At 33.7% G+C, this 23,288-nt stretch overlaps 1 protein-coding gene across 1 annotated transcript in view; it reads left to right on the top strand.

Moving 5' to 3' along the window:
- The window catches only part of hs6st3b (heparan sulfate 6-O-sulfotransferase 3b), an 85,639-nt gene extending 64,824 nt beyond the window's left edge, over window positions 1-20,815 (top strand). Inside the window, exon 2 of the mRNA XM_051119119.1 lies at window positions 16,255-20,815. Within this exon, the coding sequence (XP_050975076.1) occupies window positions 16,255-16,969 (715 nt within the window). The 3' untranslated portion in view covers window positions 16,970-20,815. The remainder of the gene's footprint in view (window positions 1-16,254) is intronic.
- Window positions 20,816-23,288: the final 2,473 nt, after the last annotated feature.

Genomic DNA, 23,288 nt, shown 5'->3' with positions numbered 1-23,288 from the left:
CATATGAGTCCCTCAATTGTCCTCACTGTGAAAAGATGGATCCCAGAATCATACAGTCATTGTTGCAAAGGGTTCAAATACATAAAAATGCTGAAACACCAAAGAATTTGTGTAACCTGAAGGATTTTCTGCAGTTGAACTGTTCAGAACAAACAAGGGACTCATGAACAACTATCACTTAACAACACAGTATTAAGAATCAAGCGTATGTAAACTTTTAAACGAGGTTATTAAATTCAACTATTATTTTGTCTTTTGTGGACTATATGTAAACTGTATCACTGTCACTGCTAAGTATTATTTTCTTTCAAAAAATGAACTGTGGACTTACTAACCCCAAAATTTTGAATGCTAGTGTATATTTTACTTTATTACTGAAAAACTTGACAGAAGCTCTCAGCGCTAGCCATAGACTATAACAAATTGCTCATTCAAATGCACTAAAGAACAGTTTTGTCTGGATTTCTGATCAACATTCATCTGAAACTGTTAATTAGATTTTTACATTACAATATATACAAACTTCATTATGCTTGGAAAAAACATTGTCAGTTTTCTTTTAATATGTGGTTCCTTTTGTATCTGTGTTACAAAAAGAGCACTAATGATATTGAGAGGATTGTGAATGTCATTTCTGCTGTTAGGGCAGCATGTCTATTATAATGTCACTGCAGAATGTGAAATCTTAAGTGCAGTGACTTATTTAATATGCATTACTTTGCTTTTCCCCTTGTATCCATCAAGTCTAAAAATCATTTTCATGTCTAGATTGTACATGATTGTGGTGCATTATAAAATGTCTTTTGTGATCTTTTATAAAAAAATATTAAAATCTATCTTACTCTTCCTCTTAAATGATGTTCCTTTTTGGCTGATGTCATCAATCCCCGTCAGCCACCTGTTATATAAATTTTCATGATGCAGTCATTTTTTTGTTGTTGTAGATCTTGTTTCACTTGGAAATATGTCACATTATGAAATTCAAATGGGATGCAATTGCCATGTCATGTTGTGTCTACCTTGTCTGCACTTCTTTGCCTCATACTGTTTTCTTCAGCATTTGAACTTCAGTGTTGAGTTTAGTTGGTAATGCAGTTTCTGGCCTGAGGGATGGAGTGCTAGGAAACTGTATTGGGATTACAGCTGCCGTTTGGCCTGAGGATCCGCTAGAGGCGAGCTCAGATTTACAGAATAAAAACCTTTTGACTGCTTAACACAACATTTAGAAGAACAATGAAAACCCAACAGCCTTAAACCATTTGACCAAGACAAAACACAAAGATTTGAGGAGTTGTGAAATCTGTTTGGTTTTCCAGGAAATTCTTCAGTCAGATGTCTGCAGATTTGCTGGTGTGAAGATGCCAAAGTTTTAATTAGATTTTTTTAACCAGAACCATTTGAAGGGATTCTTATGCAGTATAATTTACAGAGAAAGGAGTTTTCCCATTTCCCTGTTCAGTTTATGTACTATAAAAATATTTTTTAAAGTTTAATTCAATGTGTTACTACTTTGTAATTAAATTTTCTAGCAGTTTTCAGTGTACTACACTTTATTGGTAGCTGAAACTCAAAAATGAAAATTGTCGTAATTATTCACCCCCAGTTTTTTCCAAACCTGTATAAGTTTCTTTCTTCTGTTAAACACAAAAGTAGGTACTTTGAAGAAGGCATTGACTTGATGTCAACAATAACAACACAATGCAGTATACACATGCTGAATACTATAGAAAATATATTTAAAAACATTTAAAGTTTATGACTTTTCCAGTTTTTTTTTTAAGTATATTAGGGCCTTTAAACCCTAATGTACCCTAATATATATATATATAATTTTTTTTTTTTTCATTGTTAAATAGTTGCATTTCTGTTATTAGCCTCTGTTCCTGTCTTCAGACAGCACTGAAAGATCATCCTTATCCACAGGTTTATCTCCCGGTATAACTCTGTTCCAATATAATTTCACACAGAATATCCCTGTACTGCGACAAAATGTCATATCTGATACCAATAATTAAGACGAAAGAACAGGAGACGGGGACAGTGACAAAATAAGTGATAGACTGCTGCCGAGCGGAGGAAAAGAGATAGAAGGGCGAGGAGGGGGTTCAGATTTGTGTGAAATACAACCGAATCAGAGGCGTGATTAATCCAGCAACCTTTAGAGGAAAGGTCTGAGGTCCCATGGTGGAATTGATGGCTGTGAGACACAGGAAGAAAACTGAATGAGGAAAGGGCAGAAGTCAATAGAGGTGCTGAGTGCATTCTCAGCCTCAATCATAATGCTGTCACTGTGAACTGTAAATACATCAGCTTCCCTGGGTGACTGAACAGACCCATCACCCTAACCAAGAATCTTTACTGAAGTCATAATTGCAGCGGATGTGTCAGATGCCTTTGTCCACAGAAAATGGACTGAAAAATCATTTCGGCAAAACCATTAGTGCAAATTTAACATTTCTAAAGATTTCCAATAGTTATCCATCTGTTGTATGCTAATGTCTAACTGTAACATGTAAAACTCTTAAAATGTGTGTACAAAAAGAGGCAAAACCACATAGATTTATGATATCAGCCAACATATCAGTTTTTGTCATAACATAAACAAAGAATAATTTAGAACAGACCCTTGAATTATTGAACCAAATTTACACTCAAGGTGTAGCAGTAGGTCTGCTTCTAGCTGTGACCGTATTACCACCTTGTGTGTGTATTCATTTTCAATAATTCAATAGTGAGAATATGAAAATGGCCAGTTCTTTGGTAGGATGTATGGCTCTTTGAAGCCTTACCTTAATATATGGGCCATTCTACAGAACTTGTGCGAAGTCAAAGTTGGAAACATCTTAGAAAAAAAAATATTTTTCCACAAATTTTGTATGTATGCATATTGTATAATATTCAAGGTACATTCTCATATTGTATTTCCAAACTGTTTTGTAATATTTGCACTCTCCCCATTTGTCACTACAGAAACACAGTAATATATATATATATATATATATGTGTATATATATTTAATCAAAAGGGTTACATCGACCTATTAAGATGTTGCTTACTCCTACTTTGTAAATACATTTTTTGCTATTTTAGTACAAAGTTTTCAGAGGTAAATCAATAACAATTATATTTTTAACAATATTTCAAGTGTGATTTTATGAGGTTTGTTGTATTTTGAATCCAATTTTTTCCTGTTAAAAGGCAAAAAGTTGCTCATACTCGTTTCAAATTTAAGGATTTATTAGTTTGAATATGCATTGAACCAAACACTATCATAATTTCTTAGCTGATAACTCAATATACTTTATTTTTGATAAAACATCACGTTTTGGTTGTGACTGCACAATTTCGGTAGCGACAATAGTGACAATGTTTTGGTAGCAACCACATAACATTACAGAATTTTACCTCACATACTAAAACACTGCAAAAAAAATAAAAAAATAAAAAAATAAAACATACTAAAATACTAAAAATTTGCATAACTGTAATAAAATTGTTTCCCAACCCTGCTGAAAAACACAGCTAAAAACCAGCCTAAGCTGGTTGGCTGGTTTTAGCTGGTCTCCCAGCCTGGTCAGGCTGGTTTTAGTTTGTCGTTCCAGCTGGTCTCCCAGCCTGACCAGCTAAGACCAGCCTGGAAGTGGCCAAAACCCCTCTAAAACCAGCCTGCAGACCAGCTAAGACCAGCCTGGTCTTAGCTGGCCAGGCTGGGAGACCAGCTGGAACAACAAGCTAAAGACCAGCTAAAACCAGCCAACCAGCCTAGGCTGGTTTTAGCTGTTTTTATTTCAGCAGGGAAATAAAGGATTATGTGTTCCCTTTTGCCACTACTGAAACAACGATGACATGTTTCAGTCATGACTCTTACGGTAGTGACAATTTTAGATACTTTTGAGCCCAGCTCAAAGGTGCTAATCAGCACATGGTTAGCTAGCACACTTCTGAACTGTTGTACACACATAAAAACTACATTTTATTGACAACTCCCAAAAAAGTGTGCTTAATTGCAGAAGAAAGGTGTTTGGTAGTGACGTTCCTTAAAGTTACACACAGATTTTCAGACTTTTGAACATTTTCCTCAAAATGATGGGACCTATCTTCTCACTATTTATCTATGAGAGAGAGTTACATAAATATTTCCTGATCATAAATGTAGGGGTGTAGTTAAAATCAGTCTTAGCTAATGGACTAAAACATACACTGTTTCAGTAGTGACATGAAAATGTGGGATACATTTTTTTTAACATAAAGTTTCATAATTTACAAAGAAAATATAAAGTAAATATTTTTAAATGTATTTTTTGGTTGTGGTACAGCAGTTTGCATCATTCTTTAGAATGGCCCATATGGCCTAGTTTGTATGTGTGTATTTTTTGTGTTCTGCTTGTGTTCATACAATATATGTGTGACATCTGTGAATTTTACTGCATCTGATACAGTGAGGTTGGATATAAAAAACATGCACATTTGGGTTTACGAGAAGATTTTACTGCAGAAAAACAGATGCTCGCAGTTGAATCAAACTACTGGATCACTTAAAAGTGACATAATGCCTCTTGTAAGGAGTACTAAAGCAAATAGTCTAAACCAAATAGTTTTTTCTCTTTCTTAGCTGATCTCTCTTAGGCCACTTAACCAGTCACAACACTTCAAGCGACAGACAAAAGACCCTGGGCTTTTTCAAGAGCTTTTCTCATCAGTAAGCATTTGCCAGGTCAAAAGAGAAAGTTAAACCTTCTGTTAGCAAGCATATAGTCTGGCTACATATATTTGGCTCCTTGGTAGCATGTAATTGGATAGACAATAGCAGAGTGTGATTGTGCCATTGTGGCTAATTACAGGCTATTACAACCCACAGGTCTGAAACTGACACGGCTAGAGAATGGAGAGCTCTGTCTGGACATTTTCTGTTGGCATAATGCTATTAGAAAGTACCTTTTTGATCCTGTATGGTGCTGTTTCTTATTCAGTTAATTGCACATAGATGAGCAGCAGCATAGACTTTTGCTCAGAGGTTGCTCTTTCATGATTTATGAGATTTAATGGAGTTCTCCGTTAATTAATTACGATATGTGCATAGAACAGGTAAAAGATGCAAGCAAAATGCTTTTTCTTCAGAACAGATTTGGAGAAATGTAGCATTACATCACTTGCTCACTAATGAATCCTCTGCAGTGAATGAGTATCATCACAATAAGAATCCAAAAAAGCTGATAAAAACATCACAATAATCCCCAAGAAATCCACACCACTTCAGTCCATCAATTAACATCTTGTGAAGTGAAAAGCTGCATGTTTTTAAAGGAGTTCACTTCCAGAACAACAATTTACAGATAATGTACTCACCTCCTTGTCATCCAAGATGTTCATGTCTTTTTTTTTCTGTTTTCAGGAAAACATTTCAGGATTTTTCTCCATATAATGGACTGATATGGTGCCCCGAGTTTGAACTTCCAAAATGCAGTTTAAATGCAGCTTCAAACAATCCTAAATGCGGTCGTAAATGATCCCAGCTGAAGAAGAAGGGTCTGATCTAGTGAAACGAACGGTTATTTTCATAAAAAATATATAATTGAAATTAGGGCTGGGCGATAATTTGATAACGATAATTTTCGCGATATAATTTTCCTCGATAAAATGATATGAAGTTCGCTAAATGTTCGATTTTTTTTATTATTATTATCATTATCATTTATCAGACAACCCAAACCTGTTTCTTGATTTGAAGCAATATAACTCATTAGAACATGCAGAAATTAATTTTTCTGTTTAGATATTTATTTTGTTAAAGAAAATGAATGGTCTGGTTTCTACAACTTTTACTTTGGAGCAAAAATCTGACTTTAAACTTGAAAGAAATAGAGATTTGACATTTATCGTGATAATTATCGATATCGACTGATATGAAAAAAATACAAGATGAGTGTTTGACATTAAAAAGTATATAAATTGTATTATTTTTATGAAAATAACCGATCGCTTTGCTAGATCAGACCCTTCTTCCTTGGCTGGGATCGTTTACAACCACATTTGGGATCGTTTGAAGCTGCATTTAAACTGCATTTTGGAAGTTCAAACTCGGGGCACCGTATTATATGGAGAAAACTCCTGAAACGTTTTCCTCAAAAAACATAATTTCTTTACGACTGAAGAAAGAAGGACATTAACAACTTGGATGACAAGGGGTTGAGTACATTATCTGTAAATTGTTTAATCTCACTACATTGTAGGCAAGATATTAAAGATGTGTTTTTTTTTTCTCCACATTACACAAAGGTCCACTTGAGTTTGAACATAATGTGTTTTGTATTAGCAGATTCTCAGAGGAGTCCAAGAATCACTCATTAATGTGCTGTGACATTTTCATTTCTTCGGTCTCACCTGTTTTCACGCTTCCTGTAGTTACTGCACTCTGTGAAATCTGCCGTGCTGAGCTGTGTTTGGCGTATCGCCTCTAGTCGCTGACAGCTGAGTGTTATTGAGACACATTGTTCCACTCCACGATCGCTCTCTCTGGGTTTGAAGAGCTTCACTGGGCTTCCGATTTCAGACATTTTGTAAACCTCAAGTAATCTCTAAACACATTTGCCTTGGTCTACTTTAGATGAACAGCTGGGCTATTTTTGCTTGTTTGCTGCAAACTTCTCTTAAAGAAATAGTCATGTCTAACCTCATGTCTATTACTTTTTCATCCAGAAAAGTCAATTTTTTCATGTTTTTCCAATTACATACACTACTATTTAAAAACTTTTATTCAGCAAGTATGCATGTAACTGGAAGCCCATTTCTGCCACTGACTAAAAAATAAAAACAGGTAATTGCAACTTTTTATCTAACAATTCTTTTTTTCTCAGAATTGCATGATACGAACTCGCAATTCTGACTTTTTTCCTTTGAATCGTGAGATATAAACTTGCAATTGCGAGTTATAACATCAGAATTGAGATATAAACTTGAATTCTGAAAAATGAAGTCAGAATTGCATGATTCAAACTTACAGTTGTAAGTTATGAAGTCAGAATTGCAAGATATAAACGTATCAGTCAGTTTTTCCCTCAAAATTGGACTTCATAACTTGCAATTACGGGTTTATATTTTGCAGAGAAAGAATGTCAGAATCGCAAGATATAAACTTGTGATAAATTATCTCGCCTTTCTGACTTATTTATTTGTAATTGTGAGTTGCAATTCTGAGAAAAAAAAGTCAGAATTGTGACTTTATATCCTCATAATTCTGACTTTATAACTCGTGATTGCTATATCTTATAATTCTGAGAAAAAGTTAGAATTGTGACTTTATATCCTCGTAATTCTGACTCTATAACTCGCAATTGCTAGCTTACAATATTATGAGAAAAACGTCCAAATTGGGAATTTGTATCACGCAATTCTGAAAAAAGTAAGAATTGTGAGGAAAAAGTCAGAATTCCGAGAAAAAATCAGTATTGTGAGGGATTTTATTTTATTATTCAGTGGCAGAAACGGGCTTCTATATGTAACTGATCGAAGGTGACAGTGAATGAATAGTTCAGCCATTAAACTCTACTTGCGTTTTAATTGGTTCATTCAATTTAGTGTTTCCAGCCAATCAAATTCACATACTTATTACAGTAGTGTAAAGGATTTAGTGTCCATATATATCCAAATGTATGCATATTTCCTATAATATGGAATATTTCTATAATTATTTTGTTTGGCCTTAATACAATGACAGCATAAATTTAAACCAGCTACTTTAATATCACATTTATTTCTGCATAGTAAATATCTGTCTTAATGTTTTAGACAGTCCATCAAATTCGGAACTCCTAGATATTAAAAAGTTTGAAAACCCCTGAATTCATTTCTTCCTGTTACTATGAGCCAAGAGAGACAGGCAGTATATTTGAAGACATTTCCCAGTTATTCAGTAACATTTTGTGGGCAGAAATGGGTGCTTCGTGGAACAGTTGTGGGCTATGACTCAAATACATATCATCGAGCAGAAAGAAATGAGCACAGCTCACCACAATTGCACCTGGGTTTTTCTTGGCTGAGGTAAAGGGCCGAGCCGGAGCCGTTTGAGGCTAATATACTGTGACACTGATGGTGCTCACCATGACCTTTCTGCAGTCGGCTTGTTCTGACACCACTTCCCGCATGTGTTTGTGTCCCTGGGACAGGCTAATGAGAGAGTGTCTGCACTCCACCCACTCTGAAAGACGAGCCGGATACAGCTGCTGTCGGCAGGGTTCTAATCACACCCTACAGCCTGACACCCCTCTATATGTGTGTGTGCGTTAAACCCTGACACGTCTCCCCCTCCCACACAACATCATCATCGTGTAATGCTAGCTACTGATTTTCCCCTGACACGGTTACAAATACAAGCATCACTTTTCTATTTATACTTACTCACCGGAGTCATCATAGTTTCATTTTTTTTTTCCCACTTATAAATTTAAATGTAGCATGTGTGAGTATAATTTGGACCTTGAGTATGTATATATATCTCCCCAAAGATCTGTCATTAACTCTAGATGGTGCAGTCCGATAGGGTAACTCAATCTGACATACAGTAATCTGACATCATTATCATATGATTTAGCTGATTGGTTCTTTTTGTATTAGCAGCCAATGAGCTGCTGCTCAACATTTAAATACCTGGCTAGTGCTTGCTGTAGCAATTGCAGCGTGCTTTAGAAAGCCTCCACACTCCCTAGCTCCACTTGTATCTGCTATGGGATGATTAATGTATGCTACAGTACATATGGGGGTAATTCATATATGTTATATGTGCAGCAGCAGTATTTCTTACAGCATAGCAGAGATAGATCTGTTCCGCCAAGACCAAACACATTAAAATAGTCATAAACAGTACCATGCCAAAAGCTTCTGGGAGCTGTCATGATAGAAATGTAAAATTTAGTTATTTTTTATTTTAGAATACTTTCTCCAGTCGCAAATTTTTTATTAAGTTCAACAGGTGGTGTGAATTTGGTGCAGGACTTCCTGTCTTAACAAAGAAAAATGGGACACACAGGGGACTTATAAAAATATATATTTCACCTTTAAAGTCCAGGAGAAGTAAAAAAAAAAAAAAAAATTAAATTGATTTCATCGGTAGTGCACACCTTACTTGTCTTGTGGTGAATACTTAATCAATACAAGTTAATCTACAGAAAAAAAAATCTTGTCAATCTAAAAATCTGTATATTTGGTTCCCCTCTTGGATGCCGTTCCTGCTATCATGATGGTCAGTCACAACCTGATGAAGTTGGTCACAACGTCCTGTTTGCACAGACTTAAACTCTTTGAAACAGTGTTAATATTGTTAAGGGGAGACACTGCAGGCAAAAACACTCTTTTTGCATCCACTTGTCAAGTTTGAGATTTTGGCCTTTTTGGGTTTGCATGAAGTGTTTTTTCAGAGTAGTGGAAAGAAAACATACAAAAGACACTGTTGAAGGATAAGTCCACTTCCAGAACAACAATTTACAAATAATTTACTCACCCCCTTGTCATCCACAATGTTCATGTCTTTCTTTTTCAGTCTCAAAGAAGATGTTTTTTGAGGAAAACATTTCAGCATTTTTTCCCATAGAATGGACTGATATGGTGCCCTGATTTTGAACTTCCAAAATGCAGTTTAAATGCGGCTTCAAACGATCCCAAATGTGGTTGTAAATGATCCCAGCCGAGGAAGAAGGGTCTTATCTAGCGAAACGATCGGTTATTTACATAAAAAAATACAATTTAAATACTTTTCATTCTCAAATGCTCATTATGCCTTACTGTCCTTGAACTCTGTGTATTCTGGCTCAAGACAGAGTAAGACAAGACGAGCATTTGGCATTAAAAAATATATAAATTGTATTATTTTTATTAAGATAGATAAGACCCTTCTTCCTCGTTTACAACCGCATTTGGGATTGTTTAAAGCCACATTTAAACTGCATTTTGGAAGTTCAAAATTGGGGCACCATAGCAGTCCATTATGTGACGAAAAATGCTGAAATGTTTTCCTCAAAAAACATAATTTCTTTACGACTTAAGAAACAAAGACATGAACATCGTGGATGACAAGGGGGTGAGTACATTATTTGTAAATTGTTGCTCTGGATGTGGAGTTCTCCTTATAGTACTTTATCTATTTGTGTCGATAAATTTCAATTACAAAACATTTTTAAAGGCCATTTTCTCAAACTTTTCTCCTACATTGAGCCATAAATCTCTACACTGTAAAAAATAAAAAACACAATTTGTTTTGTCAGCTTAAAATAATTTGTTACCCTGCTGCCTTAAAATTTTAAGATGAGTCAACTAAAATAAGTTTAGTCAACTTGAAATGTTAAGTTGTACTAAGTAACAACTTAGATATTTGTGTTTGCTAAACTTAACAGATGGGTAAGTAACCCAGATGCCTTAAAATTTTAAGTTGAATCAACTCAAATATCTAAGCTGTCACTTAGTATAATTTAACATCTCAAGTTGAATAAACTTTTTTTGAGTTGACTGAACTTAAAATTTTAAGGCAGCCAGTTTACAAATTATTTTAAGCTGACAAAACAAATTGTTTTTTAAAGTGTACTTCAGTAGCACCTACACACAGCAAACTTTACATTTTTATTCCTGTTGATATCCTGAAGGTTTTTACAGAGGGATTTGTTCATATATAATTAGCTTGATTATATACAACATTTTATTCACCCAAAAATGGTGAAAATATATTGTTTTTGTTAATTAAAACAAAGCTGAAATAAAATATAGATATTAATTTAAGAACCTAAACTTTATAAAACCTAAAACTTAGAAATGCTGACTTGACAGCTAACTAACAAGTTTAAATTGAAGGACTAAAATTACCACAAATGAAACTGAGATAAAAATACAAGAAAAGTTAATAGAAATAGAAATAATAAATAAAATAAAAATATAAAAAAATAAATTGACAAAAACACAATAAAATTTCTAAACTGCAAACTGAAAAATATGGCAATAATAGCTAATTCAAAAAATATATATTAATAAATTATAAATAATAAAATAGTATTAAAATAATATTAAAATAACACTGGACTACATATTTACTGGGTTAAACAATTAACAATTTAAACTATTACTGCAGTACATATCCTGTGAATCATGGAGTGAATGGCATATATTGGTATAAAAGCTACAATGTATCTTGTCTTATAAATAAAAAATAAATGTCATTAAGGAGAGAGTGCAAAAAGAGTCCATCTGTAAAACCGCATCTTTACTTTGCCCAGATACATTTTGAGAAGTGTATAATAATGATTAACATTTTAAAGTGATCGGCAGGAAATTGCATATACATATGTCATTTGCCCTTGAGGTCATTGAGATGTGTGACAACCAGTCACTGTCTGCGGATACTGTAGAAATGAATGAGAAGTGCCGTAAACTAGCATGTTGAACATTCTCCAGCAGGCTGTTTAGCTTATTTAACAATTGAAGTCTCTCATCCATTGCTGCCAATTAAAAAATTGGCCTCTAGTCTCCTTTGTGTACTGCAGCATTTAACAGGTACAATATTTTATTGTACTGATACATAGCCATGAGTTTGTAATATAACATTTGAGCTTATCAGACTAGCAATCATTGTCAGATATTCATGATTTGTAAACTTTTGCCACATCATTAAACAACAGCTTAATATATAGATTTTAAACCGCTACAGGGCCAAAAATGACATAGTGTGTCTTTAAATCAGTTCCCAATTACTAGAACACAGACGCTGTCTTGTCAGAGGTACATTACAGTCAAAGCCCTTGAAAGCTTCAGGAGTCGGAGAAGGTGAGAGAGAGGCTGTATTCTCTATCCCGGGCGTCTGTCCTCTCTGGGGGAACATCAGAGCTGCCTCATTCACTATTCTTCCCGGCAGAGAGGCGGTCGCCACCTGCTTCAGTCCCATTCTCCATCAGACCATGACTGTGCTTGGTTTCTCTCTCTTCATTAACGCATCGGCCTGCTGATAATAACACTTTGGTGGCATCTGTTCTCTCACGTGTTTTTCAAACGTAAGCGCAAACGATAACAGTTGTGATTAATGTACAAGGGCTGACAGTCTAATTGACCGTGAATGTAGATCTATGGCTGATTCTTTGTCTGTTTCTTACAGCATCAGATACAGATGTAACTTCTGTTAACAGATACTGTTACAGTTAGATAAAGCGAACAAAAATTAACCCTGTTGTTTTCTTAAAGCACATTCCTGTCGTGTTGTTAATGATTCACTGAGTCATTCAATGAGTTATTCCAAATGAAGAAGCTGTTTGTCTTTAATCTTTAATCAAAATGATGTTACAAAATTGTCCATGTAGGCTTTTATATTAACCAGTAGCCAAATACCGGAGCTATAGGCATCATTTTATTACATTTTGATTTGCTCCCTTCTGGCATGTACTGAAACACCCACTTTTCACCGTTCAGTTGATTCTCTTGTGTATTATTCCATTTAGCTCAGAAATACACTGTTGCAGTAAACTATGCAAAGCCTCACACACGCAGTGCAGAGGGGAAACAATTTAAAAATGTGTTTCCACTATTTTTGAATTTGTGGCCATATCTTAATCACTTGTTCTGTTTTAGTTAATAAAAAGAGAGTTACTCAGTTATTTAGTGCTGTGCTATGTAGAGCGATTTGTCGACGTCATCGGTTACATTGATTATGAAAGTATGTCGATTAGCATGGAATGCGTCGATGCGTCGCATCTTTAGCCACGCCCATTGTGCGCACTCTCTGCACTCGCTAAGAAAGATTTAAAGGCATTTAAAACTTCCTGTTGTTGTGGCTCTATTTTTGATTCTGTCGCTCTAATGTCCTGAATGCAGTTGTGACTTCATCTGTGCATTCGAGCCCGGTCTCATGAAAATGCATATAAATAGTAGGCAATGCCAAACAAAAACAAAAACTCCCTCATCCTACCCATCGCGTAGCATATACACGCCAGTCAGTTTTTGTGTATCAATACCACAAGTTTTTTGTTTTTATTTGGCGTCCTGTTTATACTTCTTTTTTTCTTGTTATTATTTCTTTCTTGCTTCCTTGCTTGCTTTTTCTTTCTTTTTTATTAATTATTTATTATTAATTATTAATTTTGTCTCTTCTTATTTTATTTTTTGCGTATCAATACCGCAAGTGTTTTGTTTTTATTTGGCGTCCTGTTTATACTACTTTCTTTCTTTCTTTCTTATTATTATTTCTTTCTTGCTTCCTTGCTTGCTTTTTTCTTTCTTTTTTATTAATTATTTATTATTAGTTATTAATTTTGTCTCTTCTTACTTTTGTTATTTTCTTTCTTTCTTTTTCTTTACTTTCTTTCTTTCTTATTTTGTATTATTTATTATTATTATTATTTCTTTCTTTTTCTTTTTTTATTTACTATGTTATAATTTGTTTTTCTCTCCTTATTTTTTGTTATTTTCTTTCTCTTTCATTATTTTTTTATCAATTATTTATTATTATTTCTTTCTTTTCTCTCTTTCCTTGTTATTTTTCTTTATTTTTCTTATTTTCTTTTTCTTTCTGTCTTTCTTTGCTCTTTATTTTTTGTAAAATATTAATTATGAGAAAAGGTTTGAATAAAACATTAAAATATTAATAGCAAAAGTTTCTGTTATTTATTAATAGTTTAACTAGAGAATTGATCAACTGATAAGAAAATAATAAATGGATTAATTGAAAAATAATCATTAGATTAGTCAACTAATCGAAAAATAACAATAAAAATAAGCATTAGCTGCAGCTCTAAGTGGTAGCCTAGTAATTAGTTTGGTAGCCTAACTGAAAACACAAATGAACCATTTTTAGCTTCTATAACATTTGGGCTTAGGTTAAAAAGACACAAAATGATTTTGTTCTTGAATTTCAAGTAATTTATTCAGTATGTCACTATTTAACCTACAAATGTCCTCCATGCTACACTGCTGAGGACGGATGAATTGAAACATGTTTCATTTTTTCACCCTTCTGTGGCTGTCCTCCAGCTTACAAGGATTGAGAAGATGGTCTTTCTCTGTACGAGACGCAGTGATGTGTGTAAAAAGAATATGTTCTGTTTTGCAGTCACCCCATGCTGAAAGTGCCAGTGGATTACATTGTATGACCGAAATGTTGAGGTTAGATGACAGATTGATAGGTTCATTACAGTTATCACAGGTTTTTATTAGGAAGAGTAACACATAAAGCTCCGCAGAATAGAGCTGTTCAGTCATTATGCTAATTCGCTCATCGGAAAGGCTAATTCCATGGGCTTCACCTAGAATTTCCCAGGGTTTTATAGTTTTTTTAAATTTGTTTTATTATTTTGGCTTTCAGTTGAGTAAAATAAGGTGTGTGGTTTATTACACATTACTTAAAAAATCTTTGTTATACAACATATTCAAGCACTTTAAACGCAATAAGGATGTGAGTTTACATGCTTGATGAATTGTGTTTAGCAACATATTAGCAAAGAATGAGCTGCTTGTCAGACACGTTTTAACATGTTTACCTCCATTCTGCAGATTTTCAGTCGCAATCATTACCGCTTTTAATGTATGAGTAAAATAAGACCTGTTGTTAACGTTACTAGAAGAGGCTTGGACGTGTGATGGTTTCTATTAGTTTTTCAGCAGGGTTTACTAATTGATGAGCTGTAGTTCCAAAAAGTATTACCAAAGTGTGTTTTTATGTTACGTTTAGACATTTAGCAACACATTTTTACCATGTTTAACTTCATTCTGCAGATTTTCGCTCACAGTAGACTACACTGTAAAAAACAATTTGTTGAGTCAACTTAAAATAATTTGTAACCTGGCTGCCTTAAAATTTTAAGTTCAGTCAACTCAAAAAAAGTTTATTCAACCTGAAATGTTAAATTATACTGCGTGACAACTTAGATATTTGAGTTGATTCAACTTAAAATTTTAAGGCAGCTGGGTTACTTACCCATCTGTTAAGTTTAGCAAACACAAATATCTAAGTTGTTACTTAGTACAACTTAACATTTCAAGTTGACTAAACTTATTTTAGTTGACTCAACTTAAAATTTTAAGGCAGCAGGGTAACAAATTATTTTAAGCTGACAAAACAAATTGTGTTTTTTATTTTTTACAGTGTATCACATTGAAATTGCTAATTACAATGATAACAAGTTGCTATATAAGGACTTCAAACTTGTATTAGGAAAATGTTTTGATTTATCAGTCATTTAGAAGACTCAGTTTACCATGCAGATTTTCACTCACAATCTTTACTCATAAAACAGTTTTATGAATAAACTAAGGCCTGTGGTTAAGGGATTAATTCACTTCCAGAATAAAATTTCTGGATAATTTACTCCAAGATGTTAATGTCTTATCTTCTTCAGTCGAAAAGAAATGAAGGTTTTTGAGGAAAACATTCCAGGTTTTTTTTTTTCCATATAGTAAACTTCAGTGGGGATCAATGGGATAAAGGTCCAAACTGCAGAATCATTGCAGCTTCAAAGGGCTCTACATGATCCCATCTGAGGAAAAAGGGTCTTATCTAGCAAAACGATTGGGAAGGGAAGATCATTTTCTAAAAAAAATAAAATGTATACTTTTTAACCACAAATGCTCGTCTTGCACTAGCTTAACCTCACACATTATGTAATCAGGCGGAAGTACCGACCCAGTGCTTACAAAGCAAACGTGCAAAGATTGTCAAATGGCATTTACAAAAAAAAGGGTAAAACATTGTCAGATGATTTTGAAGTTGGAGGAGAAAATGAGATGGAGTTTTTCCTCTACTTTACCTTCCTGAACCGAAATACCCAGATGAAGAACAGACGTTTCCAACAAGATTACGTAATGCGTGAAGATGTGCATGCGCATCACAGTGCATTTGTCCTAAAAAGTATAAAAATTATAATTTTTTTAGTAAATGACAGATTGTTTTGCTAGATAAGACCCTTATTCCTCAGCTTGGATCATGGAGAGCCCTTTAAAGCTGCACTGAAACTGCAGTCTGGACCTTCAACCCATTGGCCACCATTGAAGTGGAGATGGAGAAAAATCCTGGAATGTTTCCTCAAAAATCGTAATTTCTTTTCGTCGACTGAAGAAAGAAAGACATGAACATTTTGGACAACATGAAGGTGAGTAAATTATCAGGAAGTGTTTATTTTGGAAGTGAACTAATCCTTTAACATTACTCGAAGAGATTTTCATGATTCGTTCTTTAACGTGAATTTCGAACTTAATTGCAAAGTAAATTTTAAAGTAACTTTGTGATTATCATTTCAGAAACTTTTACTACATCACCATGCTGCGAGACCCTGTGTCACGTTACCTGAGCGAATGGAAGCACGTGCAGCGCGGTGCCACCTGGAAGACTTCCCTTCACATGTGTGACGGCCGGTCACCCACCCAGGATGAGCTGCCCACCTGCTATAACGGAGATGACTGGTCGGGGGTCACGCTGCACGAGTTCATGGACTGCTCTTCAAACCTGGCCAACAACCGGCAGGTGCGCATGCTGGCCGATCTCAGCCTGGTAGGCTGCTACAACCTCTCCACCATGAACGAGAGCGAGCGCAACCCCATTCTTTTGGCCAGTGCTAAGAATAACCTCAAGAACATGGCCTTCTACGGCCTGACGGAGTTCCAGCGCAAGACGCAGTACCTGTTCGAACGCACTTTCCGTCTGCGCTTCATTTCCGCCTTCACGCAGATCAACAGCACGCGAGCCGCCAACGTGGAGCTGCGTGATGACATGCGCAGACGCATCGAGCAACTGAATTTCCTGGATATGCAGTTGTACGAGTTCGCCAAGGAACTTTTCCTGCAGAGATACCAGTTCATTCGCCAGCGGGAGCGGCAGGAGGAGAGGTTGAAGAGGAGAGAAGAGAGACGCTGGCTCAGAGAGCGCAGAGTCAACCAGAGCAAACAGCCTAGTGTGGAAAACCAACCTCAGGTCACCACAACTGAGGACTATGCCAGCCAAGTAGTCCGTTGGTGATACCTCTTGGAAACATGCACTAGGACACAGAAAACATAATGGCTCACTTGAGGAAGAGTGGGTCACATTTTGGACTCTGACTTTCAGTTTAGCACTCTGAGTTTCTTTTGCCATGGGACCTGTTGCACTGCAAAAAATCATTGCCTTGAGCTGTATTTTTGACTTATTTTCCAGGAAAAATATATAAAATAAATGGCCTGAGGAGCAAAAGTGAAATTTATTTAGAATTATTTTCAAAAAATATCATTTGAATTACATTCATTTTTCTTACCCTACTTTAATAATTATAAATTGTATATATTAATAATTATATATATTAATAAGCATAAAATGTAAGAAAAATAAATAGTGATTTTACTGCTTAAATCAACACATGCACCAAATAATGTGGGTGATTTTTTTTCTTGCCTTATTTTTGAGGAAATAAATAAAATAAATTAAATTACCTGAGAAGCAAAAATGTAATTTATCTAGACTTATTTTCAAAAAATATATTTTAAATTACATTTATTTTTTTTACCTTAATAGTTATAAGCATTAAAATTGAAGAAAAATAAATAGTGGTTTTACTGCTTAAATCAACACCCACACAAATTATGTGGGCTAATTTTTCCAAGAAAAAAAAATATATTTTTTTTCCCCTGGAGAAAATAAGTTGCCTTATTTTCCAGGAAATAAATCAAATAAATTAAATTATCCAAGAAGCAAAAACTACATTAATTTAGACTTATTTTCAAAAAATATATTTTGAATTACATTTGTTTTTCTTACCCTACTTTAATAGAAGAAAAAAATAGTGGTTTTACTGCTTTAATCAGCACACACACAAAAATTAAACTTGAGAAATAAACTTAAAGGTGAGAAAAATAAACTTGCATTTGAAGATACAATACTGTTTGAAAGTTTTGGGTCTGTACTTTTTTTAAAAAATGTTTTTCAAAGGCTGTGCTCAATCAATTCAGTAAAAACTACAGTAAAAGCAATAATGCTGTAAAATATTATTGCACTTTAAAATAACTGATTTCTATTTAAAAATATTCCTGTAACGGCAATGCTAAATTTCAACAGCCATTACTCTAGTCTTGATCCTTCAAAATAATATGCTGATTTGGTGCTTAAGAAACATTTTCCATTATTATTATTATTATTATTATTAATGTGGAAAACAGTTGTTCTGCTTAATATTTTTGTGTAAGTAATAATTATTTTTCAGAATTATTTTATTTCTGTGAAGTTCAAAAGAACAGCATTTATTTGAAATCGACAATGTCTTTCTTGTCACTTTTAATTCATATTGGGTTCTTTGAATAAAAGTATTCATTTCTTACTTACTGACCTGAAACTTTTAAACAGTGGTGAATTTTCTCTGAGACGTGTTAAAGGGATAGTTCACCAAAAATGAAAAATCTGTCATTAATTGATGAACCACTGATGTCACATGGACTATTTTAATGATGTCCTTACTACCTTTCTGGGCCTTGAACATGGTTATTGTTTTAAAGGTTTTAATATTTTTGCTGTAAAACATAGCAAAATACTGATCAAGGAAATGTTTTTTTGCAGTGTATTTTTTTTTTCAAGATTTCTGCCGATTCCTTTGCGATGAAATCAAGGCTGCGATGTAGATATAGACTGCAGTTGCTGAAAAAGGAGGATCTGTGTTCATTCGCCAAGCAACCTCTAACATCCTTGTGAAGGAACAACAAACCCTACACCACAGAGTTATATAAAGGTACAACACTGGCAATGTGAGGGGTGTACACTCAAGACGTGTTCTTGCATTCAGAAACAGCCAGGCGGTGAATGGAGTAAAACGCTGACAAGTTTTTAATGCTCAGGCCTGTTGCCAGTACAGATTCTCAGTAGACACTCTCTCAGAGCTCTCACTCTCTCACTTTTTAAAAAACGTAACGCATTGAGGCAGTCTGTACTGTGAATCTCTAGTCTCTGGTAGTTTTCTCAGTGATAAGTTGTACAGTTCAGGGTTAGCAGATGCCGCCACAACAAAAGCCTCATCTGTGACACACAGTAGTAGAGGAGAAATGCTACAGCTGATTCTGTAAACACTATAAGATATTTAAAATGTTTTTTCTTCTTTGTTTTCATTTTTGTCAAGTATGATTTATTTGAGGAAAAAATGATAAAATCAAGTGTTCTTCATATTTTACAAATGCAAATAAAAGTATAAACAAAAAGCAGACATCCTTCCAGTCCTCTAAGACATAACTTCTTAGTAATAAGTTAAAACACAATGCTTATGACTTGAAAGATGATGTATATAAGGAATGCAAAAAAGTTAAAAATAGCACAGTTGGAATGTGAAAACACTTCATGTTTGTACGCCCCCTGAAGGTGAAAGAAAATTCACATCACACAAAAAAAAAACAAAAAAAAAAACTGCACAGTTCATTGTTAAATTGCTCGACTCATTAGTTCACATTTGACCTGAAATGGAGCAGTATAAAGACTTATTTGTACACAGGATGAATCCAATATGAACTCTGTTATGCAGCAAGAAAACTTTATTTAAGGAAGACTGAATGAATGGGTGAGTATTTTGTTTTTTCCCCAGTGGTGTTTCACACATTTCTGTAGTCCTCACTAAAACATTTACTGAGACTTTTTCTAAAGCCAGAACTTCTAAGTAACAGGGAATGAAAGGTTTGTGGTCTTTACATCTCAAACCGTTGGCGTTTTAAAAGAAAACCTTTTTTTTTGGTCTGGCTTTGTGTGACCTTTTTAAAAACTAGATCCACAGATGGTATGTGCAAATGAATAAAAGATATAAACACTTCTGATACAGATCACATGCGGAGAATAATGGGTGATTTTTCTGTCCCTTAAAGCAAATAAACTATTGCTCATTGTGGTTATGGAGAATGTGGGAATGTTACATTTAAAGATCAAAGTTTTGGAATGCAGTACCAGAAATGTATCATTTCAGACCAAAAAAGATTACAGAAGTTTACTGTTTTGTTTTCTTTGTATGTTGTTCCATGTTTTAACTTGAATCTGTGCTGCTATTTGTGTTTGTTTGGTTTTTTTGTTTTTATTTTAACTTGAGCCTTTGTTGTGTGAGTCCAGAAGACCTGAGGTAATGTTTCAATGCAAGTTCGTGTTTATCTGTGTGTGTGTGTGTGTGTTCTGAAATGAATAACAAGTGTTGCAATGTATTTTAATTGCTTTGTTCACTTAAGTGCAATATGATATTAAAAACAACCCCTTATGGGAAATACAGATGTTATTAAGTATGTACATTTTGCAGTTTTGTCTTGTTTGGTCAATATTGCTTTTAATTTAGCCTTAATATTATTAATTTATTTATATTCACATAAACTACCATAATAAATACCACACGGACACATTGAGAAAAGTTGTTAGCTTATTAGATAATTTTTCTTTCTTTCTTTCTTTCTTTCTAAAATGATGCTCAAATGTATCATATTTCTTTAAAACAATATTGACCCCAGGCTGAAGCGTTAAGCTTTTGTTATATTTCACATATGTTTATAGTAGGTTTTAGTTTTGCTCAGAGGCCTGGCATCATGTTTTGTTTGATATTTTGTCTCTAATGTAATTGTATTTTTACAGAAAGTGTGTCCAAATACGTTTTGTGTCCACTGTGGGAAAAATGGTGCCATAGTCTCTCTTTTTGTGATTCAACCACTAGAGGGCAGAGAAACTCCACCAATGTTTTAATGTTACCCATTCTACAGGCTTAAGTGTGTGAACCCTTTACAAATGTCTGAATTGATTATTTATAAAATGTGTTCTGATCTTAATTCAACTCTGACTAAACTAAAAACACAAACAACTGCACTTTTCCCATTTTTTTTGGACTAATTTTATTGAAATATTTTATATTCTATTAATTTATCTTCGTAAAAACACAAAACAGCCCCTAAGCAAATTGTGGTTTGGAAAATATAAGAGCAGGCACAGTCATTTCTAAATTTTATGGCTCTGGCTTCCGCACCAAGCTATTTTTAGCTCTACAACACAGCTTGTTTTGCTGCTTGATATTGCAAATAGGTGTGTCTTACGCAGTGTTGGGGAGTAACTAGTTACATGTAATGGAATTACGTAATTTAATTACAAAGTAAATGTAATTGTAATTAGTTGCAGTTACTGAGAAAAAAAATGAGTAATTAAATTACAGTTACTTTTGAAAATGATTACAAAGGGGGTTACATCCAAATTTTGTCACACATACACTCACACACTCACATACAGAATTAATTGACTTCTTTCATAAATTGCATTGGCTGCTCCTGAAGCTTTACGTTTGGTTAGCTAATAAAGTATTAAAACTTGTGTTTAAATATTTCAACTCAGATCAGTGTTTAGTGTCTAATCATTTACTTTTGTGGCAAGCAGCTGTGTAATAAGCAATAAGTACATCCAGCCAGTTGTTATTGCAAAATAAAGATGTATATTATCCATTACTTATTATAATCTTAATTCAAGTGATGAAGGATTTTGAAAGTCAGACAGTTATCAGTGTTAAGTGCTATTGTAAGGTTAACTCTGCCTGGTTTAAATGAATGATTAACAGTTGAAAATATTAGAAATTAAGTAATCAAAATATAATCAAATGTAATAACTTACATTAATAAAGTAATTGAAAAGTTACACTACTTATTACATTTTAAATAGAGTAACTTGTCATCTGTAACCTATTACATTTCCAAAGTAACCTTCCCAACACTGGTCTTACCATATTATTTTAATGTATTATCTTAATTATGAGCACAGTGGTTAGTCGTGATTAATCGATTCAAAATAAGTTTGTTTACATACAATATGTGTGTGTACTGGGTATATTTATTATGTATATATAAATACACACACACATATGTTTTAAAAATATTTGTATGTAAACACTTGTATATAATTTATATTATATATAAATATAAATGTTTTACATATAAATCTAACATATTTTTCCTTAATATATAGGGTACAACAGGGCTAAAGGCACACCCTAAGAAAAATGTGCTTTTTTTTAGTGTTCCCAAAGTGTATGATCGCAGAAAATATATATGCGTTTGTATTGAATATTTATAGTGCAACAGATTTTGTGTGAAAATAAATCATAGAAGTCATTCATTTTGTTTGAAAATCTTATAAATGTATGAGGCAAGGGTGGCCTTTTACCCCACACACAGGGTAAAAGGCTCACCAGTGTGGGCACACAGTATTGATACAAATACCTAAGCTAAAATAATGTTTTTTTTTTTTTAAATAATGTCTTAAGTTATTACTTGTTCAAAACAATCAGTTCAGCAAGGTTTGTACTATTTTCTGCTTATTTTGATAAAAAAAAAAAAAAAATTTGTTCAATAAATGTACTGTCACTAAAATGTTAATATAAAACATTTTAAAATACAGAAACAAAATCATTTTAAAATATAAAGATTCTGAAAGCATTGAAGGAGATCCTATAGTAATTGAATATATAGTTACAGTAACAACAAATTATATTTTATTATATGATATGATTAATAGCATGTTTTAAATATAATGGTTTCATTCTAAACATGATGATTTAACACTCAACATAATATATGATATTTACCATCTGAATCTAACAATGTCATGTCATCAAATGGAAAAGTCAGCCTTCTATTAATTATCATGTTAATTATTGTGCCTTTTAGCCCCAACAGCAGGGGTGCTTTTTACCCCAAATACCATACTTTTACATATTCTTTCGTTATTTAAAAACTGCTGCTTTAATTATTTTAAATAGTCATAAAGGTCTCAAGGTATATTAAACATTTTTTACCAATTCTCATGTGCTACTTAAATCTACAACATTTTTAAAAACACCAAATATTAGATCAAGCAAGCACAGAATCGTTTTTGCGCTGATGCCCATGATCGCGTGAAAGATCAGGCAAACTTGCACGTGTATCTTGAAAAGTCGATTTTTTGGAAAGCACTACGCCACTTTTTTTTTTTTTTTTGTCATCTAGTGGTTTAGAGGAAAATAATATCAAACGTGGCTTTTACCCAAGGGCGCCTTTAGCCCCATTGTACCCTACATGTATGTGCATGTATTTATATATATAAATATATATATATATAATAAATATACACAGTACACACACATATAGTATATAAACATAAACTTTGATTTTGAATTAATTAATCGCAACTAATTTGCAACTCTATTTTCCTATAGCCGCTAATGAACAGGAAGTCTTGCCCATAGGTTTACTTCCATGTTGAAGAATAAGGTGGATACAGTGATGGACCCCACTCCTGACCAGCTGAATACTCACTTTAAAACAGTACTATTGGTTGTAGAATACCT

The sequence above is a fragment of the Labeo rohita genome, chromosome 9, assembly GCF_022985175.1.
Source record: "Labeo rohita strain BAU-BD-2019 chromosome 9, IGBB_LRoh.1.0, whole genome shotgun sequence".
Lineage (NCBI taxonomy): Eukaryota > Metazoa > Chordata > Actinopteri > Cypriniformes > Cyprinidae > Labeo > Labeo rohita.
Note: the sequence above shows the minus strand (reverse complement) of the source record. Positions and strands in the feature narration are given on the sequence as shown.